At 51.4% G+C, this 10,802-nt stretch overlaps 1 protein-coding gene across 1 annotated transcript; it reads left to right on the plus strand.

The window, feature by feature from the left end:
• Positions 1–463: 463 nt before the first annotated feature.
• On the plus strand, positions 464–8,951 carry ZBTB7C (zinc finger and BTB domain containing 7C). The gene is made up of 3 exons (XM_009490164.2): positions 464–506; positions 1,721–2,966; positions 8,315–8,951. Exons 2-3 carry the CDS (start codon positions 1,786–1,788, stop codon positions 8,949–8,951), a joined length of 1,818 nt encoding a protein of 605 aa, XP_009488439.1. The 5' UTR covers positions 464–506; positions 1,721–1,785.
• Positions 8,952–10,802: the final 1,851 nt, after the last annotated feature.

Here is a 10,802-nt window from a genome sequence, read left to right on the forward strand (position 1 = left end):
TGCTCGGCAGCGCTGATTAGGTGTGTGGGAGATATCTGCAAGGTCTCAGCTAGAGATTGACCCTGCGGAGGGAGGAGAAGGGAGACGGCGTTCCTATTCCCACGGGAACGTTTGCTGCAGAGTCTGATCCCCTCTACAGCTCTCCAGCCTCCCCCAGGGGTCACTGGCTTGCTGGCCAAGGTGAAGCAAGGATTTCCCTGGACAGCCTCCATCAGACCAGGCTCTTTCCATCCCCGAGGGCTGGAGGCAGGTGGTAGGGTGGGAGCCAGCCCCTCACCATGAGGTAGACCAGGTCCCCACAGCTGCTGGGAAGGAGTTTTGGAGTCAGCGTGGCCAGAAACAGAGCAGGGAAGGACACCCAGGACGTGGTGGTGAATCCCAGGAGAGATGCGGAGGTGGCACAGGGTGGGATTGGGAGCCTGCCTGATGGTCTCAGCCTTGCGAAAGGGGCCGGAGTGGGGCTGCAGTTTTAATTACGTGTACCCTGGGCTCCCTCAGAGATGAACCACTCGGCTGTGAACTTAGTGTCTACCTGCAGTGGGGCCACGAGCCGGGACTCGTAGAGGTGACACTGCATGAACACATGCTCTGTGTCCTGGGAGTTTCCAAAGGGTTAGTGTCTTCAAAGTTCTTCTGGCTGTTTGATGTACTCTGTGTGTGATGGGATTAACGTATTCGTCGCCTGCTGGAGGAAGTCACTCTCCTTTCCTGGGATTTCTCATGTGGAAGGGCTGCTGGAGCCATGTGAAAGAGGAAACATCTTACAGATAAAAAAAAAAGGCAAAAAAGTCAGGTTTTCCTTTTGGGTGTGGGCTTTTTGCTTCCGAATTTCCCTTTGAAGCTGGAGCTGCTCTAGCAGGGGAAGGTGTTTGCCAGATGCACAGGGCATTTGATACCAAGCTAACAAGTCCAAACAGGATTGGGAACAGGGCAAGCTCAGCTCATGGGTGAAGATAGCAGACAGCCATCTGCCTCTGGCCAGGCCCTTGCTCCCTGGTTGTCTTTCTCTGAGTCTTTAGGTACACTGTGACACACAACTCCTCACTTGTCTCCCCCATTCCCAGATCCCTCGGGAAGACATCCCTGTGCGGGTTGTCCACATGCTGCGGTGACATGGGATAGCTTCCAGGCATGAAGTAGCAGGAGGACACAGAACTGGAGACCTGCTGCCCCATAAGGACTGTTCTCCTGCTGCAGCAAACAGCCATGACCAGCAGTTCCTCCTATTTGGGACATCCAGTTCTACCAGTCCCAAAAACAATTGCATACATGAGATGGGCACTCCCTGGCTTGTCTTGTTTAAGTGATGTAGGTGCTGGCACTTGGCAGTGTGAAGCATCACCCTTTCTCCACATAGCTCCCGGCAGGGCAAATCCAACATGTGCCTGGAAAGATGTTGGCTCTGGGAGGATGTGGAAAAAACATGATGGGGAGGGAGTCATTGCACAAGGTTCCTGGGGGAGGGATGTGAAAGAGACGAGGGAGCTTGTGGTGGTTACGAAAAGGTGAATAGGGTGGGAGCCAAGAAGAGAAGGATGGAGACAAAGAAGGAGGAGAAGAGATGTGGAGGGAAGCAGAAGTTAAATCACAGAGGACCTGTAAGGAGTTAAAGGTGACATGGAGATGCACTGGGGCAGTGCAAGCAGGAGGTGATTACGGAGGTCCAAGTGAGGCAAGGGAGAGGAGGACACCAGGAAAAGACAGGTCTGTTTTGGCATTATTATTTGGGAATCCCCTGCTAATGCTCTGCTGTCTGTGTTTTGTCCTAGGGCACTAAATGAGAATATGGCCAATGGCATTGAAGATCTTATCGGGATCCCATTCCCGAACCACAGCAGTGAAGTTTTATGTGGTTTAAATGAGCAGCGGCATGACGGTCTTCTCTGCGATGTCATCCTCATTGTACAGGACCAGGAGTACCGGACCCATCGGTCCGTCCTTGCTGCCTGCAGCAAGTACTTCAAAAAACTCTTCACTACTGGCACTTTAACAGACCAGCCCTATGTTTACGAGATTGACTTTGTCAAGCCTGAAGCACTTTCTGCCATCCTCGAGTTTGCCTACACCTCAACCCTCACCATCACCACCTCAAATGTCAAGCACATCCTCAGCGCTGCCAAGATGCTGGAGATCCAGTGTATTATCAATGTATGCCTTGAAATCATGGAGCCCGACAGAGAGGCGGAAGAGGAAGATGACAAAGAGGACGAAGATGATGACGAAGATGAAGATGAAGATGAGGAGGAGGAGGAGGAGGAGGAAGAAGTGGAAGATTTTGTCAGTCAGGAGAACCTAACCGATGTCCAAGAAGTAAGCTGTCACCAAAGCCCTTCTAAGTCTGATCTTACCGAAGAAGCATATACAGAAGCACCTAAAGACTTTCCAAATCACTACCCAGCCAATAATTCCTCTGGACACTTGGGTGTGATACGAGACTTCTCCATCGAGTCCTTGCTAAGGGAAAACTTGTACCCGAAGGCGAACATCCCAGAAAGGAGGCCAGCTCTCTCTCCTTTCACCCCAAGCTTCTTCCCCCATCTATGGAATGGTGATTTTAGCTCCTTCTCCCAGCTCGAGGAGCCCCAAGTAGACAATGGCCCCTTGGATCTGGTGATCAAAAAGAGGAAGATCAAGGAAGAGGAGGAGAAGGAAGACCTGCCTCCACCTCCTTTCCCTAATGACTTCTTCAAGGACATGTTTACCAACGCCCCAGCAGGTCCCCTAGGGCATATTAAGGCAGAGACTGACTATAGCGCTTATCTCAATTTCCTAAGCGCTACCCAGTTTGGAGGAGTTTTTCCCCCGTGGCCCCTGGAGGAAGAGAGGAAGATAAAGCCCAAGGCGTCCCAGCAATGTCCCATCTGCAACAAAGTCATCATGGGGGCCGGCAAGCTGCCCAGGCACATGAGGACCCACACGGGAGAGAAGCCGTATATGTGCAATATCTGTGAAGTCCGCTTTACCAGGTGTGCATTGGTTACCTCTGCCGTGGGTGGCCGTGTGCGGGGCGGGTGGTGATGGGTGAAGGGGCCACGTCATGACCCATGGCTGATTCCTAAGCTGCACATCTCTTTTTCCCCAGAATAAGTAGCAAAGAAAGCAGGGCATGATCTCTATCCCTTCGGAAAAAAAGGGAGGAAGGGAGGGTGGAGGAAGAGAACAAACATACTGATTTTGGTGGGTTGCGGATCACATCCACAGCTCACTGGATCCATCCACTTGCTGGAGAAAAGCTTAAATAAGTAACAGGATGTTTTCAACCCCACCATAGTTCACCACAGCTGGACCAGAGGGAGCTGGAAAACAGACGGTCAAACAGCCGAGGAGGCTTCGTCTCTAATGTGCTGGGAGATGCATTGAGTTGGGAGGGCCATTTAGCTGCGGGATGTAATTAGCTTGGGTTTGCACATTTTGGCATCAGCGTAGACCACAACCAAGTTCCACATGTTTAGACATGACGGTGTCTGGGCTTTCTCAGGCTGGAGCTGTCCTAATTATTATGTGTTAGTAGTGAGGTGGGTGTCAGTCTCTTGTCCCAAGCAACAAGCGATAGGACGAGAGGAAATGGCCTCAAGTTGCACCAGGGGAGGTGTAGATTGGATATTAGGAAAAATTTCTTCATGGAAAGGGTTGTCAAGCACTGGAACAGGCTGCCGAGGGAAGTGGTTGAGTCCCCATCCCTGGAGCTATTTAACAGCCGTGTAGATGTGGTGCTTAGGGATGTGGTTTAGTGGTGGATGTGGCAGTGTAGGTTAACGGTTGGACTGGATGATCTTAAAGGTCTTTTCCAACCTAAACCATTCTATGATTCTACGATTTATCACCCCGAACGCTGGCCGCCCAAGAGCCTGGCACGTCAACTCCCTCCATGGTCGGTGGAAAGAGATCAGCACCCTCAGAGAGGTAGATGAGGAAAGGGGATGAGCAGGGGTCATACCTGACCGCAAAGACAAGCTGCGGGGCTTAGATTAGGGCACCTGACTTTTAGGTATCTCAAGTTAGGTGAGCCCAGCCCCAACATGGGCTGCTCCCAAGGCAGGCATGACCGGCCAGATCCACCCCTGGTACCAGTTCCCAGCCTTTGCACCTCTCTTCACCTCAGCAGACCCCTCGATGGTAATAAATCGGAGCGGGCTGCGCAAATCTAATGCTACAGCTTGCAACCCTTCTCTGAAAAGCTGGGCAAATTTAATCGGTGAGCAGAGACAAATAGATTCCTGGACCTGCTCTTGCTGGGTATAATTAATATCTAATGAGTACAATCTTTACCATAATAATAAAGCTTTCTGGCAAGAGCATGGTATTTCAGCTCCTGGCTGCGTGTGAGAGAGAGAGCCCTATTAGGCTGGGGCGAGCAAACCAGAGGAAAATAATATGCACAGTAGGCAAAGGCGAGCTCCTGACAATGGCTGGACACCTGGGGTGCTCCCACATTCAGCCTGTCTTTTCTTCTCCCGTCCCTGTGATAATATTCGAGTGGAAGTTATGCAGATGATGAGGATTTGACCTGAAAATAAATTTCCATGCTCCGCTCCATTAACGCAGCAGACACCATATTATAATGCGGGGAGCATCGTGCCTCGGGTGGGCGTATGCGACGTGAGCCGGCTCACCCTGGTATTTGCAGGGGAAAGGCCGCTGCCTGGTGCTAATTCCTGCCTGCAGGAATTTGGATCCGGCTCTTCTTGGTGCTGCATCCTCAGGTTAGCGCTGGGTCGTCACCTCCGGACAGGCAGGTTCTGCTGGGAGGAGAGGGATGGGGTGAGTGTGGCTGCACCCCGGGCTGGAGGGACCACCCGGCCAGCCTCATCCTGTGGTCCCCATCGCTCTCCGGGGTGTGATGCTGCGGGTGCTAATTGCTGACGAGGGGAGAGCTTGGCTTGACCCATCACCAGCACCTTCCCCGTGATGGGAATACCAGAGCTGAGCCCTCCCAGAGGGCTCCCAAAGTCCTCTGCAAGCAAAGGCAGCATCCTGGGCTTCGTTTGGGGAAACTGAGGCACAGAGGGCTGTTGGTACTGACTCGCAGTCACTGCTAAGGTTAGTACAAGGGTTCAGGTGGGAATTCGGGTATCCTGACTCCTAATCCAGAGAGGTTAAATCAGCACCTAGGAGGTTAAAAGCTCCATCAGAGATGGTCTAGCGTGGCCCGTTACTACCACAGGGTTAAACCAGACAGCTTCTACATCCCCCCAGATGCTCAACAGCTTCTAAATACGAAGCACAGGGGTAGGAGGACTTTAAGCCAAGAAAATAATCGCAAAGAAAATTGGGTTAATCCAACGGTGCAGTCTCCCATCATCACTCAAGAAAACGAAGCCGTTCGTTTGGGTCACCCCACACAGAGCTGAAGGCTGGAGGCTTTCTTCCTTCTTTAACACCCTAAGCAAAGTGGAAATTTCAAAACATTGGTTTCTTTTTAAATATATTTGGAAGTCTTTTGAATAGCATGCAGCTGTTTGGTTTTGTTTGTGGGGGTGTTTTTTTAGCCATTTTCAGCATTACTCAAATGTGAGATGTCTCCTTTAGGGGAAAGTGGATTTAAGCAAAGTGGAGTGATTGAGAGGTAGAAAGAGATTTCTGCTGGGATTTCCTTAACGCTGCCACTTGTGTTATGTGTTTGGCTCTCCGGGGGAATCCCACGCTTCCCGAAAGCATCGGACTCGCACCCAGGGCAGCGAGCGGTGCCTTCGCTGGGGAGATGCAAGCCCAGACGGTTCCCCCATGGGGTCCCCTGGGAATGAGGGTGCAGGGAAGCAGAGGTTCCCAAATGGGATTTCGGAATGAATCAGTCCTTTGCATAATTTCTGCGCTTGAAGAACTGTGGAGGTGCAAATTTACTGGGGGGAAATAGAGACAAGATATTTTCCTGGTGGGGAGGTCCCCCAACCTCCCCATCCGATCCCTTCCCCTTCGCATCCCACGGCAAGGACCCCAACATGCACCTGGATCTGCCACTCCCGCCTCCCAGGGACATCCGATCGCAGGAAGCAGGACTTCATTTAATAGCTCATTAATTTTTTCCTTAAACAAAGGCTGCTCAGCTTCCAGTCTGCTGTTTTACCCTGCTAAAACGCTGGAGAAAACTGCAAATATTTCAGCTTTTCCACCAAGACAACCTCGGAGTGCTCAAGGAGAAACTGTTCCAGCCAGAAAGGTTAACATTATTTGTTCCTATTATTTGTGTTGTGACAGCTCGCAGAGCCCTAATCGCTCTCCTAATGCAATTGCATTAAGGTTATTCACACACACGGAGCGAGCCGAGCTCCCATCTCGCAAAAGCCTGTGTTTCCCCTGCCAAATCCTCCCCTGGGTGCTTCACCGCAGCCGGAGCATCTCGCCCGCCCAACCTCTGAGCTTCTCCAGGTAGAGCCATAAAACCTCTCTTCCATCCCACGGAGATGCTGCCGGGGCAGGGAGGATCCAGTTTCTCTCCGTTTCTCCAGTTTTCTGCTGGAGATGGATAATAGCCTGAAAAAAGCTTTGCCTGTATTTACATTATACAGTCCTGGCACGCTGCATGTTTATTAGGAAAAGCGATCCTGCTAGGTTAAACATTACATATATAGGTTTAAATTATATTATAGGTGGGGCTGGTAGCTCTGCTTTTTATTAACATTTCCCAACACTGCGCATTACGAGCCCCTGCGTTCATCTGCTTACGACTTCGCTCTGCATTATCCGTTTGGGATGAAATTTTCCACGCTGCTTTGTCTGCTGCTGAGAACTGATTTCAGCCCTTTTGGGGGAAACGCACCCTTGTTGAAATCTTGGGATAACAGCGTCTTTGAAAATCGCAGAACGGGAAGTTGGGATCTGGCCCGGGGCTTGGCATGGGGACCAAGAGATGCTTTTTTTTTCTGTCTCCCTAAAAATCTGCATGAGTTGTAATCCTCACGTGAGCTCGTTACAACCTCCGTACAGGCAGGGAGCATCTCCGCTGCCTGCGCTGCCGCTGCGGATGCAGGACCAGGCTGGGACCGGTTTCCCAAAGGCAATAAAGCATCATCTGACGAAGAAGTGACTCTCCTGCTGGGGATAATTCTCTGCACCCTTGATCCCGAGGGACTGGTCTGCAGGGATGCCCATCCCAGGGCTGCACTCCTCGTGGCGCGGCCGACACCGGCATGCTGCCGGTCACATCACCGAAAACTATTTTGAGATGCGCACGGGCAGGGTGGCAGAAGTTAGCGCAAAGGCAGCATCTTGCGAGTTTTGAGGGCCTGACCTGCCAGCATAGATTTTTTTGGGTAGTTTTTGCTTCTTTTTGCGTGCTCACATATTTTATATATAATAAGGACATGACTCCATATAGACTCCATATTCTTAGCCACATTACTAATGTCTTGGAGGGATCATAATGAAAGGATTTCAGAAGACAATATGAATTCTCCCACTTTGCTGTTTACTTACTTGAACTCCACTCATACAACCTAGGCAGCGCGCTTGGCTCAGTTCAGCTACGATCAGCTTCGCGTTTTATAATCGTATGCCTTTGCTGTGATTTTTGTAGACAGCAGAAGGAAACGCTTATTCAATGGGAAAAAAAAAAACAAACCAGTGATTGGACTGCCAGCTTGGGAAAATATTCTTGCTGCTTTTAGATATTCCCCTTAAAAAAAAAAACCAAAACAAAACAACTGTATTTGTAAGTGCTCTTGGGACGAGTCTTATGCTGTCCCATGGCTGTATTTAAAAACCTTCTCCAAAACACGTGTGAGGCTGGATGTGCGTGTCTTGGCCTTGGAGAAGATGGCTGGGAAGGACAGCGGGTGCAGAGCGCCCGGGCGCTGCCTGCACCTCTGCCTGCTTCACCCTGTGCCATGCTCCCGCTTCAAACGAAAGCTCCTGAGACACCCAGTGGTCAGTGCAAGGATAAAAGGAAAGGAAAAATCAGCTCCAAGAGGGACTTTGTTTAAGCAGCATTGACCCACAAGCTCAACTAATTTCCTTATCTGCGGGCAGGAATATAGCTATATAGCTGTACTTATTTCGATATTCCCATATGGGTTTTGGGTTTATTCCAGAGGGTTTTTTCTTCCAATTTAGGCTGTTTTGAGCTCTCTGGGATGGGCTGCAAACTCCTGATGTGGAGGGCTGTGGGTGTACGATGTTTAGGCGCTGTCGCCCCGGGAAGGAGGAGGTGGATGCAAGTGCCAGTCTACAAGAGCATCCATATGTTGGGGCAGTGCCACGGCTGGAAGCCCCAGGATGAGCCCTCCACCTTCCCATCACCTTTCCCTCTCCTGATCCACAATCCCAACCGCATGCCTTCCAGCCTACGCCGCCTGACCGAGCGCCTTTTCTTTTGCAGGCAGGACAAGCTCAAAATCCACATGCGGAAGCACACGGGGGAGCGGCCGTACCTGTGCATCCACTGCAATGCCAAATTCGTGCACAACTACGACCTGAAAAACCACATGCGCATCCATACGGGCGTCCGGCCCTACCAATGCGAGTTCTGCTACAAGAGCTTCACCCGCTCCGACCACCTCCATCGCCACATCAAACGCCAGAGCTGCCGGATCGCGCGACCCCGGCGAGGACGCAAGCCGGCGGCATGGAGGGCAGCCGGCTTGCTTTTCGCTCCCGGTGGTCCGCCGGTGGAGAAGAGCTTTGTGATGCCGCCGACGTTGGAGGAGATGAGCGGCCACCTCGGCGGCGCGGCCATGTGCCTTCCTGGCCCCAGCCCCAAGCACTTTTTGAGCGGGGCCAAGACCGCCTTCAGCCTGCAGGAGCTGGAGAGCCAGTTCGAAGAAACCCAGATGAAGCTCTTCAGGCGAGCCCAGCTGGACATGGAGAGGAACGCGGGCATCTTCGCTTTTGCCCTGGGCCATAATGAAAACCTCGCTGCCCAACCTTTCTTCCCCCTTCCCGATCCTTGGAGCACGGGCTTCAGTGGCTTGGCGGGGCTGGGCCACGTGGCTCCCATCTCGGAGGCGAGCAACTAAACCCCTCCCGGTCCCACCATGGGCGTCCGGCTCTACCAATGCGAGTTCTGCTACAACAGAACTCGCTCCCTTCCCAACAGGGCGACCGGCTCCCTCGGGGTCCCCGCCTGTCCTTTCGCATCGTCTGGCTCCCAAGAAGCTCTTCGTTCCCTCGCCGCCATGGCCTGCTGCGGGGCTTGGGGCACGGGGCCATCCCCGGGGCGAGCAGCTGGGTGGGCGGTTGCTGCGCCCCATGGCCTCCGGCACTTTAGACTCTGCGATGCACTTGGCTTAGCGGCCATGGGGCACTCGCTGCCCCATCCGGCCACCCACCGCTTGCGGCTCCGTCCGGGAAGGCCAGGCCAGGACTGCTGCTCTCTTCAACGCTCCCAAAAATGTCACTTGCCTTAGTCCAGGGCACGGCCATCACCATGAGATGGCACTTCTGGGGGATATGTTTCCCATTTTCCACCCGCGGGGCCTGCTGAATACCAACAAGCCGTCCAGACTTGGTTTTGATATGTTACATTCCTTGGCCCTTTTGGTCAAAAGGACTTTTTTTTTTTTTTTAATTAATTCTCATGTCTGCTAACAAAACTTATTCGACAAGGGATAAAGGGGAGGGTCAAGCAGCCACACTGGGAGGGGGAGGATCCTGGCCGTTGCGTTTCTCAGCAAGAATCAGATTTGCAGGGCTGGTGAAAGCCCTGCTGTTCAGGATAAGTTGGGACCCTAAAAAAATCAAAAAAAAAAAGAGATAGAAAATCACCCAGGAGCAAAGCTGGGTGGAAAAGGGTGTTTTTACTTATTTTGGTTCTTTGGCCATTTCAAAATTTCAGAAGGAGAACCAAAGCCTATTTTGAGTATTTTAACTTCAGTTGCTTGCAAAGGTGAATGAAAATTTTTGGAAGGATCAGAAAAGTTTTAATCCTGAGCTTTTATTAAACCCTTGCTTTGCAAAAATAAACCATGTGGGAATTTTGAAATGAAAAAGTCATTTCAAACCAAAGAGTCAGAATTCACAGCCGCTGACCGTTCTGAAATGTCTGGATTTGTGTCCTTAATTCCCTCTGATTTCTATATATATTTTGATGACAAAAATTTACAAAACACTTGAGTGTCCCCGAATCTGCAAGGTCAATGGGAAAAAATCGGGTGTGCAAATATTCCTGCTGCTGGTCTCAAGGGATCTTTGTGGAAAAGAAGTCTGCTAAAGATGCCTTGCAGATGAGATTGCCTACTTGCAAGCAAGTAGAAATACTATGTCTTCACCATTTGTTGGTTCAAAAGATGAGGCGGTAACATATGACGGGGTGCTCCAAGCTGAAGGTTGCCCACGGTGGCCACCAGGTCTGGGGTCCTCCCCAGCACCCCTGCAGACCCTGGCCTGGCCACCCCTATCTAATATTTCTTTTGAGGCCAAAAAAGTGGCAGATTGGCTGGAATCGCCCCGTCAGCCTCCTTCAGCCCCTAAAAACATGAGCTACTCTCGAGAATGAAGGCTTTTGATGGCCATCTGCCTCTGATGGCTCCTCTTGGACATGGTGGGACCCCAGTTTCACCACCAGCTGAGACGGCTTGCAGCAGGCGCCCTGGGAAGCTGGTTTTATACGAAACCAGCTCTCAAAAATGTAAATGTTACAAGTTAGGGCTTTTTCTTTCTTTTTTTACTGTTACCTTTCAACATCAGCAGAATCAAAGAGAACGAGAGGACCGCGGGTTCATTAATTTTTTCATTTGCCCATCAATAGTGCCGCTCTGAAGTGGTGACTGGATGAGGGTCTCCCCACCGGAGCATGAGGGGGACACGAGGGGTCCAGGATCCACAGCCCCCCATGAGGGCATGAAGGACTTCTGCTCTGAGACCATCCA

The sequence above is a fragment of the Pelecanus crispus genome, chromosome Z (genome assembly GCF_030463565.1).
Source record: "Pelecanus crispus isolate bPelCri1 chromosome Z, bPelCri1.pri, whole genome shotgun sequence".
NCBI lineage: Eukaryota > Metazoa > Chordata > Aves > Pelecaniformes > Pelecanidae > Pelecanus > Pelecanus crispus.